Here is a 27,440-nt window from a genome sequence, read left to right as displayed (position 1 = left end):
TGAAACCATCACTAATAAGCAATATTTAATGGATCTCTCACCATTTCAAATTGCTGAAACATTGAAGAATTGTCACCCTTCAATACAAAGAATTGCAGAAACGCTTGTTTCTTCGCAATTCCCAAGAACAAACTCCAAGCCAAGTCCAAAAGCAATCATTCACATAATGAATCAATTTCATGAGGCACCTTTACATACTCTCTCTCCCTTGGTTAAATTCTGGCTTTTGCTTTTCACATAAAAATATATTTGCTTTTACTTATGATGTTGACCTTGGCTTATAATTATTAATGTGCCCCCTTTAAACCAAGTCATTAAATGCACAGCAATTAGGCCCATTCACTTTATTATTTTCTAAGTTGGCCTATCTAATATATTATTAGTTAAGTGTGACTTTATTAATAATAAAACTATATTGAGCACAGGCCATAAAATATCCTCCAAGGAATTGACTATAAATCTAGATTAACACTGCAAATGCCAGACATCCAAGTGCCCTGCCACAAATACTAACTATGCAAAAGTGACTTACTATAAATAGTAAGTCTCCTTATAACCACTCAAGCCAATGGTGTCGAATCTCAACACTACCACAAGCATGATCAAGCACTCTAGAAAAGATAGAAATCACGATTTTCTTGAAATAGACACCAACTATAAATAGTAAGTATGCCAGATAGAGCCAAACAAAGGGCAATCCTAAACACTGTTGTCCTTTGGAAGGGAAATTGACCTCTGGCTTTGCCAACCAAGAACCTCTAACCATTTGAGTTAGCCTACAAGGGCAACTGATAGGCTAATCCAACCACAAACCATATCATCTCAAAAACGAGACATTGCATGGAGAAAATGTTTGTAGATCTGCACAGGTTGTAAAAACCTTGGAAATAGATAATAATGAGGTGAACTTGCAATATCCTTCATCTTCCACCGTTTGGAAATCTCCTTGAAGGGATGCATTGAAGGCATAGTTAGTCAATGCACCACTCCTATCCACTGCAGCCTTTCAAATCAAAGACGAATCCTTATTGGGGTCTCAGGCAATAAAATGGAAGATGTACCTCTTCCAACATGGAGACAGTTGAGCAGGAAAAACCAGTCAAGCTCTTGTGGTAATGTTTTTGAACCAGAATTCGAGAATCCAATAAACAGAAACTCAGAAAAATGTAAGAACAGATGACATGGATATTTATCCTGGGCAAATCTCCTACTCGAGGGAAAAACCTAGCCATGTCAAAAAGGTCTCCTTTATGGAGTGTTCAAATTGAATACGAAGCTCACAAGCTTGTTTTGATACCCAACAAACCTAATGAACTTCACTGATTCCCAATAAAATAAGTATCGGCACAAAAAATGTATACACACGAAGTATAAAATCAATATATGAATTAGAAAAAACAGGAATGACTAATACAGATACTCACCATATAGATTTCTAGCTTCCATATCCTCAGACGTCTCACTCAATACTGCCAAAATCATCACTACTCCATATACAAGACATCATATTATGATTACACACATAATGATGTATGACTGAATAATCCTAAGAAAACTATATCACTGTCCTACAAAGAGAATCATCACACGATGATCTCTACAAACGTGTTTCAATTACTCTGCATTACAAACTCAAGTGTAATGCACCAGGCATAACTCCCTTGGCATATAATCCTTGATCAAGATAATTAAAATATCAAATCATCGGATGAGTTGTGGCCACTGGACAGCAAAAACATTCAACTTCCAACCTAAAGAAACATGAATAATTGATAACACAATAGAGGAATAGCAATTGCATATATTTGAGCTCCAAATGTCATTACAAATGTCAGTGACGGTTTGCACAATGAGTTGTATCACGATGCGAAGTCAGAAATGAACAACAATACGTAATATTTGTGCCATGTTATTATTCATTCAACAAAGAAGAGAAACTCAATCAAAATAAGGAACTGAACATAAAGTAACTTGCAGCTCGGAAATGAAAAACTCCAATAGAAGGGCACTTCAACAGAGGTTATTGTGAACTCTATTGCAGCTAACTAACTTTAACACTCCCTCTTAGCAAATTGAAGTAGCATGACAAATGCAAAGAACTGCAAGCAAAAGGAATGTCAACAAAAATCTCATCACAAATCTTCTCAATATAAAGTTGTTATCTCAGCATAACAATATTCACCATAGCTACTCCCAAAGGGTGAAATAGAAAAAGTTAAAAACAAAAGAAATTAAATCATGGAGTTGCACACATGACTTCATAATGGCTACTCCCATTGGGTGGATCTGCCATAGCTACTCTCAGAGGGTGGAACAAGGGCTTTCACCTCAAAATCCTCTTGCAAAGAAGTATGCATTAACAAGGGATTTCAGCTCGAACTTCTCTCACAAAGGACTCGTTAACAAAGAATTTTAACTCGAACTTTTGTCGCAGAGAACAACTCATTAACAAAAGATTTCACCTCAAACTTCTCTCACAAAGAACTCATTAATGAGGGATTACACCTCAAACTTCTCTCGCAAAGAACTCATTAATGAGGGATTACACCTCGAACTTCTCCCTCGCAGAGACAATCTCATTAACAAGAGATTGCACCTCAAACTTCTCCCTCACTGATAAGAACTCATTAAACCACACATAAAATATTATATAAATACTGAGACTTCCTCTCAATAGGGGCAGCATTCTCATAGCTTAGATTATCAGAATACCAGAAAATTGGCTCCAATGTTTGTCCAACAATGAGCTTTTGCAGTCATAATACTACACAAGCTTGTTGATCCTCTACAAGGGGCTTTGCATTTTACATCTGCACGTATGCAATTGAATAGTCTCCCTCTAAATGTCATTTCTTTGTGTTCAAAGAAACTAATTGCAATAACAATTTGTATAGGATCTTTCTCTTTAATGAAGTTATGTATCACCAATTGAGTCTCATAGCTACATGTAGCATTCTCATTTTCATTTCTATAGCCTGCGTGACTTTGCATGTAATCTCTCCTCATCACGTTGCTTTTCGACCCGACCTGGAAACATTTTGGAGGGATCAATAATAATTCATTAAATGAAACTATCCTTGAGAAAACTATACGGATCAATGCTGAAATCATACACTATTCCCAATGTTATAACATGGGTTAATATGAACTACATAAAAATTCATGATCAATATTCAAAGATGTAATCATTAAATACTTATCTCTTCCTTGTGTAATATTCCTCACGAAAGATCTCAGCATGCACACAAGTAAGGATGAATACATGACTGTCTCTTTTAACAATATTGAACATTGAACAATAGTAGACATCAACTTTTGACAGTCCATAGCATTGATGTTGTGTGTTTCTAGATTTCACTATGTCAATTTTATTTGCATCAACATTTCGAATCGTACTTAATGATCCATCATCAGAATGAAAGAGAGTTGTATGACAGAATTCTTTCATACAACTCTTTCATGATCAATATTCAAAGATATTGTCATAAAAAACTTATCTCTTTGTTGTCTGATCTTCCTCAAGAAAGAAGTCTAGTGTTGTTAAAAGAGATAGCCATGTATTGATCCTTGTGTGCATGTTGAGATCTTTCTTGAGGAAGATTAAACAACAAAGAGATAATTATTTAAACATCTTGATGACAGGTCATTGAGTATAATCTGAAACGTTGATGCAAGTAAATTTGACACAATGAAAACCAGGAACACACAACATAATTGCTAAGGATTGTGAAAAGCAAATGTCTACTATAGTTCAATGTCGTTAAAAGATATAGTCGTGTATTGATCCTGATCTTTCTTGAGGAAGATTAGACAACAAACAAATAAGTATTTTAAGATTATATCTTTGAAAATAATCATAAAATTCATCCTGAAATACTTATCTCAGAGAAAGGACTTCTTGGTCAGTTACAATGTTGATGCAAATAATCATATAATCTGAAACACACAACATAATTGCTATGAACTGTGGAAAGCTAATGCATACTATAGTTTAATGTTGTTAATAGAGATGGTCGTGTATTGATCCTTCCTTGTGTGTATGTTGAGAAGTATGCTCCAAAATGTTGATGCAAATAAAATTGACACAACGAAATCCAAAACACACAGTTACGATGGATTGTGGAAGCTAATGTATACTATAGCTCAATGTTTTTAAAAAAGATTGTTGTGTATTGATCCACACTTGTTTGCATGCTAAGATCTTTCTTGAGGAAGATTAGACAATAAAGAGATAAGTATTTTATGCATGAAGTCCCGAATTTGGAAAAGTGAGTCAAGCTTTTTTATGTTATTTTTATGATTGTAGGACCTTAGCATAGTAGGGACCTCCCAATTAAATTCCCACCCACCCGCCTCCAACAACTATCAAAATTTAGATTTTTTCAGTTCACCTTCCTTGTATTTAGCTTCCTAAACCATATTGAATTTGCCACGAAGAATACAGAAAACCCTTTCTCACACCCCTAGATCAATCAGGTCAGTGAATAATAGTCAATCAGAATAGTAATGGTTGGCCATAGCAAAGTTGGGGGAATTGCATGCTCGCCTTTATAATAGTAGAGTAGTAAGTAGTGGCTAGATCATGTGGAATTCTCTTGTCGCTCAGACTCTTGCTAGGCGAAAGCGAGTAGCTTCACTAGCATCAAAAACAAAGGTAGCATCCTCATTGTCTAGGTCATTATGGCACAAGAGAGACCCTAGTGGCTAGAAAGCAACCTTTGGGCGGCCTGAGTTATAGGGCTAAGAGAAGGTCATTTAGAACATTGGTGTCAGTGTGGCTTGATTAAAGTGGTGAGCTATTAGGATTGATTAAAAAGTGATCAAACATGCCTTCCTATCTATAGTAGGTCAAAATGACGATTTATCGAAATCCCCGAGCGTTTCATTACAATCACAAAAACTGCATAGAAAAGTTTGACTAGCTTCTCCAGATTTGGGACTTCATGCATAAAATAATTATCTCTTTGTTGTCTAATCTTCCTCGAGAAATATCTCAACATGCACACAAGGGTCAATACACAGCTATCTCTTTTAACAACATTGAACTATAGTAGACATTAGCTTTCCACAGTCCATTGCAATTATGTTGTGTGTTTCTAGATTTCATTGTGTCATTTTATTTGCATCAACATTTTGGATCATACTCAATTATCCATCATCAGGATGATAAAATACTTATCTCTTTGTTGTCTAATCTTCCTCAAGAAACATCTCAACATGCACACTATTAGAATATTCTAATATTTCTTTAACAATCATCTTAGTTAGTCTTAAATTTATTAGATAGTTCTATTTTCGTCATTAGTTCACGATTATTTCTTTTAGAAACACCGTATTTGTAAATTTATTTAAGGAGCTTTCTATTATAATAGATAGTTTCTATTATCTTTGTTTAGTATCTAATGGTTATCTATTGTAATCTCAAGTAAATATTAAAATGTTTCTAATATTTAGTTTCATGTTTCTATTATTTATGATTGTTTCCTAAGGAAACATCATCCAGTCTCTTGTATAAATTGATCTCTTGATCACTGTTAATATTAAGCAAATATTTTCCAATTACTTCATAAAATGGTATCAGAGGCAATACTCTAAAAAAATTCGGAAATAATTATAATTTCTTGGTTCAAATTATTTGCCTTTTATTTTCAAAATTATTTTCATATCTGCTTCCAAAACCTTTGGTTCGATTAGGGTTTTTGCCAAAAAATCGCACCATTTTATTTTTTAACTCACGATTTTTTTCTGGTATGTAAACTCACAACCTTCTATCTGCAACTAGCGAGACTGAATCCTCTAAAAATCAAGGGTTATTCTCTATTGTTCATGAAGAAGTCTCTTGGGCGCTATTTCTTTACAACTCACGCCCAAATTTTTCTACCACTCGTGTCCAAATTTCTCTAAAAATCACGTCTCTTTTTTGAGGCCCATTTTTACCATTATTTTAGAAAAAAATGGTCGTTTTTTGCAGTGTTTGGACACATCTGGGGTTTTTACAAACCTTTGGTCTTGATTCGCACCCAGAATCAGCATTTTTCCTTGCAAATCTGCCATTGTTTTGAAGGTTTTTTGCAGCTAAGGCCTTTTTTGGTTGAAACCCTAAATTTTTGTACCAGATCCAAAAATAAATCCTAGATTCTTGATGGGTTTTTTAAGATCTCAATTGAGTTGTCATCCATTTTTTTGGGTGCCTCGATTTTTGTGCCTCAATTTTCAAGCCAACGAATCCAAAAATCGATAACATATTCTTTTTGGGCTCTTTGAGCTCTCTTCTGTCAGCCGACTGGATTGTCGTCAGTGTTTCTGTAGCCGACGGAGTGATTGTCGTCTGTGTTTCTCTAGCCGACGGAGTGATTGTCATCTGTGTTTCTGTAGCCGACGGGATGATTGTCGTCGGTGTTTCTGTAGCCGATGGGGTGATTGTCGTCAGTGTTTCTGTATTTTGTAGCCGACGGGTAAATAGTTTGTAGTGGACATAATGTTGTGGCCGACAGACTCCTTCGAGAAGGTTCAGCGGATAGTATTTATATCCCGTCTGGGATCATTGTAAATCATCATTCATCAGTCTGGGATCATTGTAAATCATCATTCATCATTCATCTTATGAAGCATAATGTAATGTTCTAGCATATGCGAATAATAATAAGAAGTTTTGCTATTCATATCTATTGTCTGTGCATTGATTTCTTTACCCAGTACGGTAAACATTTGGCATAGACAATAGATATGAATAGCAGAACTTCTTATTATTATTCGCATATGCCACAACATTATATTATGCTTCATAAGATGAATGATGAATGATGATTTACAGTGATCCCAGACGGGATATAAATACTATCTGCCGAACCTTCCCAAAGGAGTTCGTCGGCCACAACATTATGTCCACTACAAACTATTTACCCGTCGGCTACAGAATACAAAAACACCGACGACAATCACCCCATCGGCTACAGAAACACCGACGACAATCATCCCGTCAGCTACAGAAACACCGAGACAATCACTCCGTCGGCTACAGAAACACCGATGACAATCATCCCGTCAGCTATAGAAACACAGACAACAATCACTCCATCGGCTACAGAAACACCGATGACAATCCAATCGACTAACACCATCCCCCCCAAAAAGAAAAGTCATCTCCTGACGACTAACAAAATTAGGAGACAACAAAAGAAATACTAGAGAGAAGGAGGCATCCCAGAAGAGTGTTGCTGGCAACGCAACTCATACACTTGCTCTGTCCTGATGCGCAGATCTGTCTGAATCTATGAATTAACCTCTACGGCCTCCTTTAAGAGAAGTGCCCCATCCATAGCCTGCTTCCTTGCTACCTGCAACTCCTATTCTGCTGCATCCTTATCCTGCAGTAACACTGCCCTTTCAATTGCCCAAGTTGCCTGCTGAGTGGCCAAATCTGCTGCTAACCTCTCTCTTGCCTCTCTCTCAACTGCCAAAGATCTCTGAGCTGCAATACTGTCTGCTGCCTTGTCTACCTCCACACGTCGACGAGCATAATAAACCTCCTTATATAGTCCAACGATCTCGTGTGCCAACTTCATCAGCGGAGTGTCACTCAGTCCCAACTCCGGCTCGGTAACCCAATCTGCCAAAATCTCAGGCGTCTCAACCACTAGCCAACCTCTGTCCACAAAACAAGTCTGAAATCGTTGAGGACAAACCCCACAAATATACACTTGGATCAAATGCCACTCCCTCTGCCGAGTCATAGCCCGGATTGCCACATTGTGCCCCTTCTTCAATGCAGACTTCATAGCCCTGTGGTAATCCCTGCACCTATCCTCGTCCGACCCGTAATCCTCCTTGGCAAAGCCCTCCAATAACCATTTTGCATCACTAATCTCCTCATCAGCAGGAAACATACCCACATCCGGTGCCGTCGGCTCTGCTCTTGGCGCAACCACGACCTGTGGCATTCCCTCCTCCTGAGGCTGAGGCTCTGGTACTACTGGTGATGCTCCTGACCGCCTGGGAGACTGAATGGATGGACCCCACTTGGCAGGAGAGTCGAAATTGCTGCCTCAAAAACACACTAGCTCTATCCATCACCTCCGTTCGCTCTAACTGCGCGGACTCCATGCTCTCCTCCTGTTGTATTGGTTGGGCTAACTCGACTGGCTTGGCCTCTGCTAATAAGGATGACGAAACAGTGACAACTGCATCACAATCAATCACATCCAAACGAACCTGAGGGTCAGGCTCTGGTGCTGGCAACTGTGCTCTCTGTGAGACTGCGACTATAACGACATCTGCTTGTGAAACTTGCTCTGCTGGTACAACTGGAATCACCTCCGCTACAGCTGTCGGCAATATATCGATGACTGTCCGCGGGATATCTATCACTGTCTGTGGAAGAACTTCTGTCGCTGTCCGTAGGACCATCTCCAATGACAGTCGCGGACTGTGTCTCGCGGGCAACTTGTCCACGGACTGTGCTCCGCGGGCAACTTGTCTGCGGGTAGGATGTCCGTGGAAAGCAAACCGCGGAGTACCTGTTCGTCGCGGCTTTTCTTTCATTGCATCTTTTCGATGAATCCCTCCTTTCTGTGGATTAACATTGCATCTTCTCGCATCGACGACCTAAAATTGGTTCCGAGCCATAACACTGCCACTTCTTCCAACATCGATGAAGTTGATATCGAGATTGGCAAGCAGGCGTTGCGCTATGCGAAGTTCTAAGGGTGAAGATGGGATTACGTGCCACTAGTCTGCGAGTTTGATGCTTTGAGGGTTTTGCTTTCGAGTCCAGTCGCTCTCTCTAACAGCTTCAGGCCATTCAGTCATTGCAGATGATATTGACATTCATTGTTGTTGCTGCATAGTCAAAGGTTCACTCATAGCGAACAGTCTTCCAGCGATAGGCAGTCCCTCATCTCACACAAAACATAAAGGGGTCGTTTCAAATACTGGTCGTTTTAGCAGGAAAATATTCTAGAGCACTAGCAGGGCGGCAATGGATTACTACTTCTTTGGTGGCCCCTCTTATTATTGAGATGGATTGAGAACAGCAGTCCAGTGAGCTTGAGGGTCAGCAAGCAAGCCTTTTGGATTCGGCGCCAATGCTGAAACTACTACTCCAAATTCACGACTTGTTTGTCAGTCGTGGTTTGAGCTCATGAAATTTTGCGGGTTTTAATTGCACAAGATTGTGTACAACACACGCAAAGGAGAAATTTCGAAGGCAAAGCTCATTTGTTGTGTATTGTTCGCATTGTCGAAAGGATTGTTGATCGAGATTTGTCCCACAGTGGCACCCCGCTGCCTTATCTTTCCGCAGGATAGGGGTGCTTGTTACGGCATATTCTTTTGCCTCTTCCGCAGGGTGAGATTATTTTTAACGGACGGAGAAGGAGGAATAAGCCGTTCTTGCATGGAATCAGCAGGCAAACGAAAGCCGTGGAAGAGTCAGCTAGCGGCGAGCATGGAAAAGAATTCAAGGGTTTTGGCATCAAGGATTCCAGTTGCAGGCCCCTCAGGTTCCAATAGCAAGAAGCAGAAGACCAAGGAGGAACTCACTTATCTCACCGTCCAGTTCGAGGGTCTTAATGGGAGCGAATGTCGGAGGCAGTGGCAGGAGACCCCGGAGGCAGACCAGATTAAGCAGATTTTGATACGGGCACAGGTACATTGGGCCATCCAGCTTCCCATCTTCTCCATTCGGTTGTTCGAATCAATATTGCGCACCATGATAAAGACATATAGTCAGCAAAACAGAACAAGCACATTCATGTACAAAAAGCATCAGATGACATTGTCTTTTAAACCTAGGGATTTCACTAGGGTTTTCGGCATTCCTGGCCTCGATGGTAAGAAAGTGGAAATCAAGAATCACAAACTCTCACGGGATCGGAAGGAGCATTGGATAGATCTAGTGTGTCAGGATCTTACACCTGTAGAGAGGGACGCAGCGGTTCAGGGGTCAAAGTGCAGAGGGCTTCGCAGGGACTTTATTTGGGAGGGTCACTAGCGATGCATCATGGACGTCATCAAGAGCAGGTTGACAAGTGCCACTCGGGCTTCAGATATAGCGTTGCCGCAGGTTGTGTTTATGAATGGCATCATGCAGGGTATGGTATACGATTGGGCCTCAGTCCTTGTCGACAGGATGGAGGAATTCATGACGCTTCAGCACCGAACATTTTTTATGCCGCACCATGCCATTGGGCTATTTCTACAAGCTACAACTAGTCAGATACCACTGGATGATTTTGAGGCTCCTCCGAGGGGCAAGTTGGCAGACGGGGAGCCTCCCATATTCTATTGGTGCCATTTGGATACAAGTGGAACAGCAACGGACCAGAAGAGAGTACTCCGAGGACTGGACACTTCCGGAGATAAAGTTAGCAGACGAGAGGACACTTCGGAGAATGACGGGGCTGAGTCCATGGAAGAGGAGGAGAGCACTTCGGCGAAAGTTGGCGGTGAGGCAGCGAGTAGTGGGTCCACATTCTTTACCCCTCCTCAGCTGTCAACTTCGGCGCACTTGACTACCTGCATGACAATCATTCCCCCGTTTGGCTAGTGCCATGCCCCGGTCGTGATGACCCCTCCGATGGTGACAGAGATGGTCCCACGGACAGCGATAAAAGTTCTTCCACAAACGGTGACAGATGTTGTCCCACAGACAGTCACCGATATATTGCCGACGGCTGTAGCGGAGGTGATTCTAGTTGTACTAGCGGAGCAAGTTTCACAAGCATACGTCGTTACAATCCCAGTCTCACAAAGAGCACAATTGCCAGCGCCAGAGCCTGACCCTTAAATTGGCGTTGAAGCCTCGCCATTTTCGAATGACGACGACGATAGGGGAATCCTAGCGTTCGGCGACGGCGACGACAAGGACGACGACATCTTTCTAGCGTGGTACAATTTCAATTTGGATCCGTTGACTGCCTGGGGGACCTCTTTCCTGTCCAAGGTTGACAATTTGATCGCTCCATTGTTACCGACCTCCCAAATCTGGTATAGTCCAACCCATCGAACCTTAAACTTTTCCGACTTGATTTCATTGTGACCATCATACTTCAACACTAATTGTCCCGACTGGAACCTACTACATTTCAAATGCTTATCATGTCAGACCTTGCGTCTGTTCTGTGCCACTTTCGTCGCCCATTGCGCCAACAATCGCTTCTCCTCCAACTTATTCAAACTATTTAGTCGCTCCCATAAGCTTTCCATATCATCCAGCTTGTTTTCCAGTGCTATTTGCAAGCTCGGAATCATGAATTCTGCTGATACTACCACTTCCTGTCCAAACATTAACTGGAACAATGTGTGCCCTGTCGTCACCTTGTACGCCATGCGATAAGCCCAAAGGGCGGCGGGTAAGTTTTCCTCCCAGTCTGCACCTTCAACTACGTAGGATTTGTAGATGATTGATACTAGGATTTTATTGGTAGCCTCAACCTGTCTGTTTGCCCTTGGATAGTACAAACTCAACAGTGAATGATAAATCTTGAACTGGGTGGTGAGTAGTCGGATGACATGATTAACAAAATGTCCTCCCCTATCACTTGTTAATTGCAATGGAATTCCATACCTGGTAATGATCTGTTCATAGATAAACTTCGCAGTGCTTACAGCCGAGTTATCTGGTAACGCACGTGCCTCCGCCCACTTGGTCAAGTACTCCGTCGCAACAATGATGTACCGGCACCGTCGAGTCTTGCTCACCCTCAGTGGTCCAATAAAATCTAATCCCCACCGCTCAAAAAGTTCCTGCGCATGGGAGGGGTTAAGTGGCATGAAGTCTCGCTTCAGCGGCTTCCCGACGCGTTGGCAAGTGTCACATCCACCGACCCATTCCCGCGCATCGTTGTACACCGTCGACCACCAAAGACCTACGAGCAATATCTTCGGTGCAGTGGTGTCCGGTCCCATGTGTTCGCCCGCGGGACCCTCATGTCCTTCTTTTAACACCCGCGGTATCTTCTCTTCTAACACACATCGCCAAAGAATATGATTCGGCCCCATTTTGTAGAGCAATCCGTTGATCAATTGAAAGGTACGGCTCCTGATTATCAACTTGCGCCTTTCACTTTGTGGCATCCCAGTGGGAAACTGTCTTGTTGATAGGTACTCACCGATACTCCTGTACCATTCCAACAGTACCCCAATCTGAAACAGCTGCGCATCAGGAAAGTCGTCATTCACACCCTCCGCTGGTTCCCCTGTTTTGATCCGCGACAGGTGGTCGGCGCTGACATGTTTCTTTCCCAGCCGGACAATAATCTTGAAAGTAAATTCCTGCAACAAAAGTAGCCATCTGCTGATCCTCCCTTGGATAACAAGTTTATTAATCATGTACAACAGGGCCTGGTGATCAACATAGAACACAAACGGCATAGTGAGCAAATAATGACGGAATTTTTGCACAGCATAGACCATTCCCAATGCTTCTATTTCAGTCGTGTTGTAGTTCTGCTCGGCCTTTGATAACAACCGACTGGCAAAGTATATCGGGTGATCCAGTCCGTGGTTACCTGTCTGTGCTAGGGTTGTGCCGATCGCATAGTTGGAGGCATCCACATGAACATGAAACTCTTTATTCCAGTTCGGATATGCCAAGATGGGTGTCGTAGCCAGTCGTACCTTCAGCCCTTCAAATGCCTCGTCCTGGTTTTTGTCCCATCTAAATGATTCTTCCTTGCAGGTTAACCTGTCTAGTGGGTATGACACCTTGGCAAAAATTTTAATAAATCTCCTGTAATAACCTATATGCCCGAGAAAAGACTTTACCTCCATCACATTAGTGGATGGCTGCATTTCAAGAATGACTCACCTTGTCGGGGTCCATCTTTAACCCTTCCTTACAGACAATGTGTCTGAGCAATCTTCCGTGCGGAACCATGAATCTGTACTTCTTGGGATTCAACGCTAGCCACGCTCTGCAACATCTCTCCATGCACTCACCAAGTGCTGCCAGGTATCTGTCTTCTGTGCTGAATACTGACCAATCGTCCAAGAAGGCTTTTAAGTTTCCCACGGACATCCTATCAAAGATATGCAGTATAATCCACTGGAATGTGGCCGGCACATTACACAACCCAAATGGCATCCGATTGTAGGCATAGACCCCGCCCTTGACGACAAATGTTGTCTTCAATTTATCCTCCTCCGCTATAGAGATCTGATTGTATCTAGAAAACCCATCCATAAAGGAGTAGATTTCATGTCCAACGACCTCCTCCAGAATGTTGTCTATGAATGGAATCGGATCCTTGATCGTGACTGCATTCAGGCATCTGAAATCGACGCATATCTGAATCTGCGTAGTATCCTTCTTCAGTGAAATGACTATCGGTGATACCCATTTGCTGGTTTGCACCTTGAATATAATGCCAGCTTCCAGCATTCGGTTGATTTCCTCTATAACCCGTGCTGCATAGTTCTTGTTCATCCTATAGGGTCACTTTCGTATAGGTACGGCTCCTTCCATCAGCGGGATGCACTGTACACACAATTTCAGCGGTACTCCCTTGAGGTCCTTGTATGTCCATGCAAACACATCCTTGTATTCCAAAAATATCTTGAATGCCGCAGCTTTGAGTACTGGATCCCAATTATCTCCGACTAGTATGTTCTTCGGCTTTGCCTCGTCCCCCAAATTCATTGTTTGCAGCATAGCTTCATTATACTTGATTGTTTCACCTTCACTAAATGCATGGGCGGGTGTAACATCCAATGGTGCCTCTCCCTCCTTTACTTCAGTAAACTCCTTCGAATATTCGTTTGCTCTCGGACCTTCCTCAATCGACAGAATATTGCAACTGTGAAATAATTCATAGTGCTCCATTTGCCAGTGGTAGAGACCATTGACCGAATCCAAGTCGTCATCCATTGATCCCCCGTCCAATCGCAGGACTCCCTCCTGATCCGGTTCCATCCGTTGTCTGCCTTCATCCTCCTCTTCCTTAGATTCTGATGATAGGGCCTCTTCACCTACCTTTGGGTATGCAGATCAATGAAAAATTGGCGGCCTTTATTTTCCAGTGATAAAGTGTTCTTCTTCCAGTCGTGTCGAGCTCTCGCTTCAATAAGCCACCCGCGGCCCAAGATGGCGTCATATCCTTTTCTCCTCAATGGGATTACCACGAAATCCAGCAGGAATGGCTGAGTGCCAATTGTTAACGGCTGTGCCATGAGAATACCCAGCGGTTTAATGCCATGTTGATCGACTGTCAGCAGCTGAAATCTCGGAGGCCACAATGTCGGCTATCCAAGCTTCCTCCAGGTTTCTTCCGGCAATACATTTACACCAGACCCTCCGTCAACTATTGTGTCCATGAGAACATGTCCGAGGATCCCCATCTCAACGACTGCAAGGTGCCATCCAGATGCCAGCGCCAGCAACATCTGATCTTCTCCACGTACAGCAATCTCCTTTTCCTTCCCTCGACTTGGTTCTCCCGATGACTTTTCCTTCCCTCGACTTGGTTCTCCCAATGACTTTTCCTTCCCTCGACTTGGTTCTCCCAGTGACTTGGGAACTGGCATAATATTTGAGATAGCAGATCGGAGTTGAGGCATGGTGAGAAGCAAATCATTTATCTTTACTGGTACCTCCATCTACAAAATTTGTTGTACTATGTTTTGTTCCACAGAATTCCTCGCTGAAGTGCCAGTGGTGTCCTGAGGTGTTGCCGCTTGGGATACTTTTCCGACCTCCGCCCCTGCTTCCGCAAATTTCCTCTTTTCTTCGGCGGGGTCCAGGTATTCTTTTGCTTGTTTTCGCGTAATTGCCAGAACTTCTTCCTCATCCGTCCCGATAGTGATCAAGTTCACTTCGGATTTTGGACACTTGGAATCGTCGTGATCACCGAGTCCGCACCATCGGCACAATAATTGAGGTGTATTCACCGTCAAACACTCCCGCGCAAAATGCCCCCACAAGTTACATGCACGGCACTGAACAATCGGTCGTCCATTTGCATCATACTGGATTCGGCTTCTGCTCGTATTGTTATTGTTGTTCTGTCCACGTCTATTATTCCTATATCCGCTGGATGTGGCACCTGCACTATTAGTGTTCACGTTACTGCCTGACGGGGAAGCCTCCTACATAAGAAGCACCTGCGGAGATCCTCTTGTCTTCATCTTTGTCAAATGGCCCATGATTTGACAAATGTCGCAGAATTGATTCTTTGGACAAGGTCCTTTAGTATGACCGTCGGTCTTGCACTCCGTACACCGCAGCTCACTGCTTTTTGGCTCCTTCTGCATGTTTTTAAACTCCATCATGTGGATCATGTCTTTCTGTAGGGCACGGGCCTTCTTGCTACTGCCTTCATCATCGCTACTATCTTCACCGGAAGGCTCGTCGTCATCAAAATCAAACGAACTAGTCTTCTTCTTCCTTTTTTTCTTGTGCTCACTTTCGAGATTTAATGCTCTGTTATAGGCTTCCGTGTATGACGACGGCGGCACAATTTTCATTTTCTTCCACAGGTTTGGGCGTAGACCTTCCATGAACCACCTTTTCTGAAGTCCGTCTGCCGGCTTATTTTCCATTTTGTTTATCAAGTCTTTCAATTTCCTGGCATAAACGCGGACAGTTTCATTCTTTCCTTGCTTGGTATTAAAGATTTCTGCTACAATTTCATTATCGTCTCGCAACAATTGAAATTCGGCCAAAAACTCCTTTTTAATGTTATTCCAACTGTCCAGTTTCTGTGTGTCTGTACTAGTAAACCAGTCAATTGCTACTCCCCGTAGGGTGGCCGGAAATTGCCTCATCCAGTTGTCTTCATCAGTTATGCCATTTGCCCTCCATTTGCCCTCCAGATCGTTTCACATGTTTTGCAGTGTTGAATGGGATCAGTCGTACCATCGCCATCAAACTTCGGCAGTTTCTCTTTTGGTCCCGCCATCACGATTGGTTTCTGTAAACAGGCGTTGCTCGGTCCTGCAACACCGGCGCTCTTCACTCCCACACCACCAATCTGCACTCCCACACCGGCGGACTCAACAACTGCGAACCTTGGTGAAGAAGGGTGTTCTGAAGTTGTCCCCTGCGGAAGTATATCCCGGACAAAGAGTTCACTCCACGCTCTTGCTCCGTTAGCACTCCGAGCCGTGCGAGTCGATGCTCTTCCGTCCGGATTCTCTTCCCTCGACGAACACAAATTCAAAAACTCCTCTCGTGCTTCTTCCACCAATTCCGCCCGCTGCTGAGTTTCCTCCAACAAGTCTTTCGTGCTTCGGTTTCCATCGGCAATCTTCTGGAATCTCCTTCGGCATTCGGCTTGTTGTGGTAGAATTAAATTCCCTTGTGCAGTACGGATTCCACCTTTTCCCTTGACCTTATTTCAATCCTTGTTAAGCTGATTTGGCATTAATCTTCATTCCTACTACCTTTCAGGTTCATAGGGCAATGGCGCCAAATGTTTACCGTACTAGGTACAGAAATCAACGCACAAACAATAGATATGAATAGCAGAACTTCTTATTATTATTCGCATATGCAGAACATTACATTATGCTTCATAAGATGAATGATGAATGATGATTTACAATGATCCCAGACGAGATATAAATACTATCCGCCGAACCTTCCCGAAAGAGTCCGTCAGCTACAGAATACAGAAACACCGACGACAATCACCCCGTCGGCTACAGAAACACCGACGACAATCATCCTGTTGGCTACAGAAACACAGACGACAATCACTTCGTTGGCTACAAAAACACCAACGACAATCCAGTCGGCTGACATCTTCTAGGTACCCCTTCATTTTTTTGGGTCTTCCGCTTTCTTGCCTCAAAGTACGTACCTTCACAGATTTGCACACTTTTTCACTAGAAAACATACTATGGCATCTCTAACTACTATTTTGCTCGAGGGAAATCAGGAGTCCAATGGCCGCAATTATGGCACGTGGAAACAGCGAATGCTAACCATCTTTGAATATTGCGACAACGATCAAGTGGTTCTGGATACTACAACTCGACCTACTCAAGTTGGTCCTAATTAGATTACATGGGATTAGAATAATCGGGAGGCGGTGAAGCTTCTCAAATAATCTGTAGCTGATGATCAGCTCCCTCAAATTCCATCTGACAAAACAGTTGTCAAGATATGGGAGCATCTCAACAAACTTCATGAAACTTCAGACAAAAGCAGAGCATTCTTTCTCAAGAACACTCTGTTTTCTATTATCATGGATGAGTGGAAATCACTGCAGGAACACATGAAAAGAATTTAGGAAATCTGTGATCAGTTGCTTGTCATTGCACGCACGATGGAGGAAGAGGACATTGTGTTATAACCCTCTAAAAGTTTGTCCAACTCCTACGAGCATTTAATTGAGAATCTTAACATGACTTCTACTAGTGTTGATCTGAAGTTCAGCAATCTTTGCACAATGCTACTTCAGCAAGATCGGTGGAAACAACAATTCAGTAGCAGTTCCACCTCCACCTCCACAGAGCAAGCCTTTGTTGCTAAATCCTTTCAGAAGGATAAGGGCAAGCCTCATTCACAACAATCTTCTTAACAAAGGTCCTCTGCTCCAGCTTCAGAAGGCTCTAGGACAAAGACATTCAATGCAACTATTGTCACAAGTATGGGCACATGAAGGTTGAATGTCAAAAGCACTTAGCTTCCCTATCTAAGCAATCTGGGTCGTAGCCCACAGCAAACAGTGCAGAGCACACTGAGCAAACAAAATTTTCCTTTTACACCTTTTGACAACTTCGTGCTCTAGATGGATAAACCATTAAGAGAGAGTATTACAATAATAGATAATTTCTATTATCTCTATTACGAAGTAATTGGTAAATATTTGCTTGTCATTAACAAAGACCGAAAGGTCAATTTATACAAAAGAATGAGACGATGTTTCCTTAGGAAACGATCGTAAAGAATAGAAACATTCTATTCTAGAGAAAGCAAAAAACGAAAGCAAACTAAAGCTTAAGCTATTTACAAGATAACCATTAACTAATAATAGACTACTTATCTATTATTGCAATACCCTCCCTTAATGGTTAATCTATTGAACACCCCAAACTGTCCTCTAAATTTGACAAACTTATCAGGACCAAGAGGCTTGGCGAGAATGTCTGCAGTCTGATCTGTTGTAGGAACATACTACAGATCTATAGTCCCGTCTTCAACCAGCTGTCATATGTAATGACAATGAACATCCACATGCTTGGTTCGTTCACGGAAGACCGGATTCCGTGCTAACTTGATAACGCCTTCGTTATCAACAAACAAAGTAGTCGGTCCTGCTAGTGACATTTGCATATCCCCAAGCATCTGACGAAGCCAAACAGCTTCACATCCTGCCTTAACAGTCCCTCTGTATTCAGCCTCTGTAGAAGAGAGAGAAACTGCCTACTGCTTCTAGCTGGTCCATGTGACTGCACCGGATCCCAAACTGAACACATATCCAGATGTTGACTTTTTATCATCAACAGAGCTTGCCCAATCTGAATCTGTGAACCCACTGAGTTTAGGATTAGAACTCCGAAAGTACAGAAGTCCATAATCTGAAGTGCCCTTCACATAACAAAGCACACATTTTACTGCCATCCAATGATCAGCCTTAGGAGCTGATCATAAAGGTGAATAGAATATCTCAAAATTAGAACACCAATGAATTCACCAAGTGATGATGCCTGAATATGGTGAAGAAGGTGAAATGTTCTGATACAATTATAGTATGATAACACCTAGGAATCACCGGCTTGGAGGCCTGAATAAGGTGAGGAGGTGTAGAGAACCTGCAAAATGAGGTTGACATCAGTATTCATAAAAATAATATATAAAACATTATTATAGCTCATGCATGTTCCACTTATGTAAGATGTTGTCAAGCCGAGTGGTGGAGATCAGGTTTGTCGACCCACATTTTGAAAGCCTTGGCCAGGGTGGAATTAGGCAGATTTGCCGAACAAGTGATCTTTGTTGATTGTCCAGATGCTTCAGTTGTTTTGGCGAATAACTGTTGGGACTTCAACCCACCTGAATACTCTGATGGCAGGATTATGAACATCCCAAGCCCGATCCCGAGGTAGGGAGGGCCGTTCTATTAAATTAGAATAAGTGGGGATAAGTAATGGTCCGTGGTTGGGAGGTTAAGCCTATGTCAATGCTTCTCCTCTCACCAATGTCGAGGCTTGGACAACAAGTGAAAGAAGTTTCTCAAATTATACTGTATGTTCTTAACCCTCCGAATGTTTAGTTATTTCATTTCAAGATGAAAGTGAATTGCTTTACAAATAGCTATTACTTAACTAGAAGAAGTTAAATCTGTTGGGACTTCAACCCACCTGAATACTCTGATGGCAGGATTATGAACATCCCAAGCCCGATCCCGAGGTAGGGAGAGTCGTTCTATTAAATTAGAATAAGTGGGGATAAGTAATGGTCCGTGGTTGGGAGGTTAAGCCTATGTCAATGCTTCTCCTCTCACCAATGTCGAGGCTTGGACAACAAGTGAAAGAAGTTTCTCAAATTATACTGTATGTTCTTAACCCTCCGAATGTTTAGTTATTTCATTTCAAGATGAAAGTGAATTGCTTTACAAATAGCTATTACTTAACTAGAAGAAGTTAAATGTTCGCAATTATCTCAATTTGTAATTAGATAGATATTTCATTTCAAGAACATCTGTTATTTAATTCCAACTGGATATTTAGAAGTAGTTATATGATTGCAGTACATAATTATCTCATTTTGTATTTTTAGTTTTACATTTCAAGAATATCAGTTACTTACTTTCAGCTGAATATATTGAATAGAGTTTTATTTCAGTTATAAACAGTAATGGAAATCAATGTCATGTGATATGAATTAGGAAATCAATTGATTCAAGATTAAAACTTGTTTAGGAAAATCAGTATGTTACAGAACCTCTATTTGGAAGTTTAGCTTCCAATCTTGAAGCTTCAGCAGCTTCTGAATCTACAGTTCCATTTGTCATTCCTGTTGTTCAAGTTCCGAGTACCTAACCTATGGTCACAAGACCACCTACCCTGGCCTTTAAAGGCATGATTTAAGATGCCAATAACTACAACAATCACAGCCTCTGTGGTTGTAGATTATGTTAATTTTGATCATGAACAGAATACTCAAGAATAGAAGATGATTATAGATGTCTCATGAATAGAAGATGATTATAGATGTCTCATAATATTTATAAACAAATGATAGCCCACTTATATTAATAACTGAATGAAAGTCATTATTTGTATTCATGGTGGCATTCACATATCTAGGATATATGTTTTGATCCTCTAGTTAGCCGTGGGGTTCGGTGAACAACACAATGCTATGTCTGACACCATAAAATGATTTTCAGTCAAGGATACTCCAAATGATTGCCCACAGCTATAACTATTCCTTTTTATTTTAAGGCTAAACCACATCTTTTGCTTGTTGGTGTTGGAAATCCTGGTGTATCAATTACTAGAAGAAAAATAAAGTATATTGGCCAACACCCTCATTTCTATTATGTGATTGATGTAAATGCAAATACACAAGCTGTTAATCTTTGTTTTGAAAATGGATAAAGACTGAATGAGAAATAAAATCAAGGAAAAGGAGAAAGAGAAAACACAAGACACCCCCAAACACTATGCATATCAACTCCTTGCAAAAAAAATTACATCATATAAGTACACAAGACTTAAAAATTGACTAATAAATTTGTATAATAAATGATCCAGTTTATATAAATCACATACCTGGGGAAGGACATATTTTCCAAGCAAATCACAACCATCAGACATGAGCTGTTGAAAGGACCACCTCTCCCATTCTGTTTGTTTGTCTAGTGTTACCATCTCTTGTTTTGAACCACGGCTGAAAGGAAAACTTTGGAAACCTTCATGTGGACTGTAATTAAATAACACAATAACACAATATTACATTTTGCAAAGACTATCCATGTATAGAAAGAAATAATTGTGAATCAAATCTTCTGAATCATGAGATACACCTAAGTCCTAAGTACAAATCCTTAACCCTGTGAATTATTAAATTTGTTATTACAATATCCTATAAGAGATTGATAAGTGTCAAATTTCAATCATTTCTAGATAAGATTTTCAAGGATGATCATTGTGGCTTTTTTATCACAAAAAAGCACTACCTACAAATTGTGTTCATATTTTAAAAATTAGCCAAGTAACATACACTGCTCCTTGCAACACTCAGAACATTAAGTTCGCTAAAATTCGATAACATACTATTACATTTTGCAAAGACCCATCTAGTGAAAGAAATAATTGTATATCAAGTCTTCTAGATCATAATAAAATTAAAATGTAATTACACTGCTGCAGATGCCTAAATTGATAAGTAGGAGATATTTTCCACAACAAGTCAAAAAGTGATATTGCTATCAGGGTTCAAATGTGTAGTTTATTGAGTCAAACTCATTGACCCATGTTTCATGAGTAGTGGTTCACACGAACCCATCTCTTAGCACTCATTACATCTAGGTGTTGCTCACAAAGGCGAAGCAATGGGACTTCCTAAGAGGTTACCCATCCCAATACTACTCCACTTAACTACGGAGTTTCCTCCATGGTTAAACCCGCTCTGCTTGCTACCTCATTTGCAAAACCTTCAGCAAGTGTTGTACCTTATAATCCATTCATTTGAAAGCCCCATATTTTCATTAATTGGTAAGTTGGAGATATTCTCCACAGCAAGTCAAATTGTGATATTGCTACCAGGATTCAAGCATGTAGTTTTTGAAGTCAAACCCATTGATCCGTGTTTCATGCGTAGTGGTTCACACAGACCCATCTCTCATGAGAATGAATGGAACACTTAGCCTCATTACAACTAGGTGATACTCAGTGCTCACAAAGATGAAGCATCATTCAAGACTTCCCAGGAAGTCACCCATCCCAATACTACTCCATCTTGAGCATGGTTAACTACAATGTTTCCTCCAGGGTTAAACCCACTCTGCTTCCAACCTCATTTGTCAAACCTTCAGCAATTGTTGTGCCTTTTGAACCATTCATTAGATTGTCCCTTAAACTCATCGAAGTGATAAGTTATAAAGCTAAAATTTGATAGCATACTATTACATTTTGCAAAGACCCATCTAGTAAAAGAAATAATTGTATATCAAGTCTTCTAGATCATTATAAAATCAAAATATAACTACACTGTTGCAGATGCCTAAATTGATAAGTAGGAGATATTTTCCACAGCAAGTCAAAAAGTGATATTGCTATCAAGATTCAAACGTGTAGTTTATTGAGTGAAACCCATTGACCCATGTTTCAATAGTGGTTTACATGAACACATCTCTCATGAGAACGAATGGAACACTTAGCACTCATTGCATATAACCTTATAGGTGATGCTCATAGAGGCTAAGCGTCGGACTTCCTAAGAGGTCATGCATCCCAGTACTACTCGAGTTTGAGCATTCTTAACTACAAAGTTTCCTCCATGGTTAAACCCGCTCTACTTGCAACTCCATTTGCAAAAGGTTCAGCAAGTATTATGCCTTACAAAATATGCATTACAAAGCCCCTTAAGCTCATAAATTGATAAGTAGGAGATCTTTTCCACAGTAAGTGAAATTATGATACTGCTATCAAGATTCAATTGTATAGTGTTTGAGGCAAAACCATTGACTCGTGTTTCATGAGTAGAGGTTCACACAAATCCATCTCTCATGAGAATGAATGGAGCAGTTACCACTCACTGCACCTAGGTGATGCTCCCAGTACTACACCATCTTGAACACATTTAACCACAGAGTTTCATCCATGGAACCTTTTATGAACCATTCATTAGATGGGTGACCTCAATACTAGGGTGTCCCAGCATACTAGTAAGAACTGCTCTGATAAAGTCATGCCAGCTTTCTGACAAATAAAATGTCATTACTAGGGTGCCCCAGCATGCTAGTAAGAACTGCTCTGATAAAGTCATGCCAGCTTTCTGACAAATAAAATGTTTTCAAGGCGAAGCAACAAAGTGTCGCTTGAAGATGGGCATTAAAAGAACAATATACACTGCGTCTAGAAGAGGACCAGCAGCTTGGTGAGGAAGTGCCCCGGCATTCTAATTGGAAAGTTTAGCTATCAGACCTAACTGATCAACGTAAAAGAACAACTTAATTAAGACCTTCAATGTGAAACGCTTTATAAGGAATGAACTCACCCCGTTAAATTGCACTGAACAAATACAGAGAAACTTGCAATTCCGAGGGCCATTATAAGCAATGCTCGGTATGGCGCATAGCTATCCAAATTGCTGTTTATTTTATCAGAGTCGAGAAAATCAAGCCAAGCGCTCTCACTGCTGTAACTTTCGGAGCCACGGAGAAAAACAGTAATGCGATCCTCGAGATGGTGATAATATTTACTTGCCCCTTCTTTTGAATTAGGACACTCAGAAACAAATTCATCATCACAGGCGCCATTCAAAACAAAGCGAGCGGCTTCAGAATGCAAGGCTTCGACATACTCCCCCTTCTCAATGTGTTCCACCACAGTATTTATATGTGAAACGTAATTTTCCGCACTTTGGTCCTCAGCTGGACAGGGGAGCGTGGGATAGCTGGACAGAGAGCACCGCAACAGACGCAGCTCGTACAGCTTCACCACTGAGTTTACTATTTGATCTACTTCCATTTGTTGTGCTTTTCATGTATGGGGTTTGCAAAAGCTACCTGTGCAGCAACAGAAAGGTAGGGCTAACGTGAAAATATGTCTGGTTTGGATTAAGCCCAGGCAAACTCCTGCAATTAACTTGCTCTCTTGCCGTGATCCTCCACTTGGTTTTGAGTCGGTATTAAAGGGAAGGAGAGTACTTTAACTCGCAAGGCGAAAACCTCCGAAGTGTTATTCCAGGGAAGAGGGTTTGAAAGGGTTTTAGACTCTGCAAATCGTTATTTGTGGAACGTTGTTTTTTTCGAATGCCTAAAAAAGCAGACTTTCGAAATAAATTCTGGACTAATTTGTTTTGTTCGGGACGAACGTTAAATTCTTGTGTTTTTTTTGGGCCCAACGTGAATTTGTAGAGCCGTTTTTGAGCATGAGAAAAGTCAAAAATATTAGAACATCAACGGCGGGTAACTAAGAAGTAAAAATTTACGAGTCTAAGAAATTATTGTTTGATATATATAGTAATTTATGTTAATTCTAGTGTAAGATTATTGCAGTGAGATTTTTATTTGTATCAATAATAAGTAAGATTTTTACATTTTTATTTTTAAGATGTTCTTATATATTTATGAAAATTGTTAGAATAAGTGCTTGTAATGTTTATTTTTACAAATTAGGGATACAATTTGAAAGAATGTAAAATGTATATATTTAATGATTAAGTCATTTTGTATTAATTAATAATATAACAGTATATATTCACAAAAAAAAGGGGTCAAGGGATATAGGATCACCCTGCAAGAGTTATATGGCACTTGACCAGAAGGAAAAACAATTATCTTATATATTTATGAAAATTGTTAGAATAAGTGCTTGTAATGTTTATTTCTACAAATTAGGGATACAATTTGAAAGAATGTAAAATGTATATATTTAATGATTAAGTCATTTTGTATTAATTAATAATATAACAGTATATATTCACAAAAAAAAAGGGGTCAAGGGATATAGGATCACCCTGCAAGAGTTATATGGCACTTGACCAGAAGGAAAAACAATTATTCTTCATCATCATCATCATCATCATCATCACCATATATATATATATATATATATATATATATATATATATATATATATATATATATATATATATATATATATATATATATATAGAGAGAGAGAGAGAGAGAGAGAGAGACCCCTCAAGCGCCAACGTAGTGTCACTCGAGGGAGGAGAGTCATTCATCCCTCTCAATTTGAGTGAGTGAAAATGAGATGGAACTAGAAACAACCCCACTAGATTAGGGGTCTTTTTTTTGCCTATGTCAATAATCAGTTTATTATTTTAGAAATTTAATTACGATAACAGTAAAACAATGACACCATAAATTTACAATCTTAAAGTTATATTCACTCTAAAATCAATGGGACCACTAGCTTCCCTAAATATAGGAAATAAAAATTTAATGGTGAAACAAACTAAAAAAATTCATTGGACCGTTCACCTTAGAATATTGATCCTAAAAGATCTCAGCAACAACCTGCTCTATTTTAAAGGAAGTCCCCCTCCATGGGATCCTAGCCTAAGCACCCCAAAGGCAACGAAAGGGTTTCCATTCTGGTGGGACCAAAGATTAAAAAAAATCATGGCATAGATAGGGATCCTCTTCATGCAATAGATTGGTGTAGATCATCACAATTTATAATGGCATTGAAATTTGCATAGGTAATGTGTGGGATTCTAATCACGAGAGAGAGAGAGAGATAGAGAGAGAGAGAGAGAGAGAGAGAGAGAGAGAGAGAGAGAGAGAGAGAGAGAGAGAGAGAGAGGTTGTGAAAATGGATGAGTAATTTAAAGATATAGCTTGCATCATTGGTGGTGACTCTAATATGATTGAAAGAGCACAAGATGAAATTGTGAGATCTAAGTTTGAATTGAGAGGAAATTAATTTCTTTATTTGTATTTAATAATCAGTAAGCTTAAACTTTTTTATCCACTAGTAGGAAACATGACCAATCACAATAGAATTTGGTTCACCTAGTCAAATTTCCATCGGGGTTTTAAGAAAATTAGTTCTAGACTAGATAGGTTCTATGTGTTGGACTTAAGAGTATGATTGACTAACAAAATGGTGATGACTAAGTTGTAGCATCATGAAGAGAAAACATTGTCAAAGTATTGGATGTTGGAATATTTAGGAAAGGTAGGATGTCGAGAGGGGGGTGATTTAGTACCCTCTAAAACTTTTATACCCCTTCAAATCTGATCAACCCTTTGTAATTTATCCATTGAATAGACATGCACATTCACAACTTCAATAATGAAATGAAAGTAAATATAACTAATCTACATCAACATATGCATGTAAATATAAACCATAACATCACAACACTTGACATATTGATTTGGTCATGTAGAAACCCTTGGTTAGAGGGAAACCTATGGTGGGGATGACACCAAAAATCCTTCACTATTGCAACAAGAGATTGCCTTATTAGGGCTATAATTATTTGTCACTTCTGGTGACTTACTCTATTAGGAGTAACACAAAAGATCAGTAAGGATTTACCTTTCTCAATGATTTTACAACACAATTATAACATGTGTACTTGGTTAAGAGATTTACAAATAGACTATTAAGTCTACATTGTTAAAGGATTTATCTATTATAATGGTAAGAAAATAGCAGTAAAATTTGATATAAGTGATTGCAACTTACTTTGTTGTCCAAATCTCTCATATGTTCAACGATTTATCACCTTTGGTGATTGATGTTTCGAATTCTTTCTTTTGTTGCTTGAATCTTTGATCTGTAGTAGATCTAAAGTAGATCTGACTTCTCATTCCTTTGGCATATCCCTCTCATAAATTCAACAATAGAAACTTCAACAATAATTGCATCAACAACAACTTTAAATTGTTCCTTTTTTGTTCTTTAAATATAAATACTTTGCCTTTTTCTATCGTTAACCTAATTAGGGTTTAGGAATCTTCTACAATTTTCTCTTGATCTTAATCAATGATAGAGAAACATCCTTTCCATAGTACATGTCTTCCTATATTTCACTATTCCTCGTTCTACCTTGGGATCATAAACAATCATTTCTCTATTCCCAATTAATCTTACCAACTATTTTCCTTGATCTATACAAACATCTTTTCTTGCTTGATATAACTGAAATACCTAATATTTTGTACCATTTCAAACTTTAATGTGCTCTTTGTGTATCTTGGTAAGTACTTTGTCCATGCTATGTAGATATGTTGTCATTCAGTATCCTCTTGACTCAGTTGAACCTGTCTAGTTCGAGTTAGTCTCTGCTCGATGTACATACATCTTCTCAATGTACATACATCTTCTCGATGTATATAGTGCTCAGTTATAACTTGATTCATACTTGCACTTTAGTTCTTCTCTTCATTTCACACTATAATACTACCCAGTGTGTATGTCAAGTATTATGAATTTTTAAATGTGTGACATGAGTAGAGTTTAACAACTAAATATTTAAGTCTATACATCTAATTCCAATAGCTACTTTTCAATTTGCAAATCTAATTATGTAGCTGAACTTTTATAAGTTACTAATTAATAAAAGGATGCTACTACTCCTAACTTCCTACACACTCGTGTGAGTTAAGTTATCATTCCAACTAGTATTTAAACTTGTTATTTTACCATCCTACTCACAAATATTGATTATTGTTGGATACAATTGTTCAATTGTGTGTTGTCTTTGATGTTACACAAATGTCATATCAGTTATCAGTCAGAATCTACTGACCTCTGTTGGTCAGCAAGGCAAAAGACAGAGTCTA

The 27,440-nt window shown here is 40.0% G+C and overlaps 1 protein-coding gene across 1 annotated transcript in view; it reads right to left on the bottom strand.

Moving 5' to 3' along the window:
* Positions 1-24,034, bottom strand: part of LOC149531549 (uncharacterized) — a 227,498-nt gene extending 203,464 nt beyond the window's left edge. Inside the window, exons 1-2 of the mRNA XM_089807896.1 lie at positions 23,171-24,034; positions 20,722-20,872 (exon numbers count right to left, since the gene is read on the bottom strand). Coding sequence (XP_089664022.1) covers positions 20,722-20,872; positions 23,171-23,643 — 624 coding nt within the window. The 5' untranslated portion in view covers positions 23,644-24,034. The remainder of the gene's footprint in view (positions 1-20,721; positions 20,873-23,170) is intronic.
* Between the last annotated feature and the right edge of the window lie 3,406 nt (positions 24,035-27,440).

The sequence above is a fragment of the Cupressus sempervirens genome, chromosome 11 (assembly GCF_028749045.1).
Source record: "Cupressus sempervirens isolate cs-2001-9-10 chromosome 11, ASM2874904v1, whole genome shotgun sequence".
In the NCBI taxonomy this organism is placed as follows: domain Eukaryota; kingdom Viridiplantae; phylum Streptophyta; class Pinopsida; order Cupressales; family Cupressaceae; genus Cupressus; species Cupressus sempervirens.
Note: the sequence above shows the minus strand (reverse complement) of the source record. Positions and strands in the feature narration are given on the sequence as shown.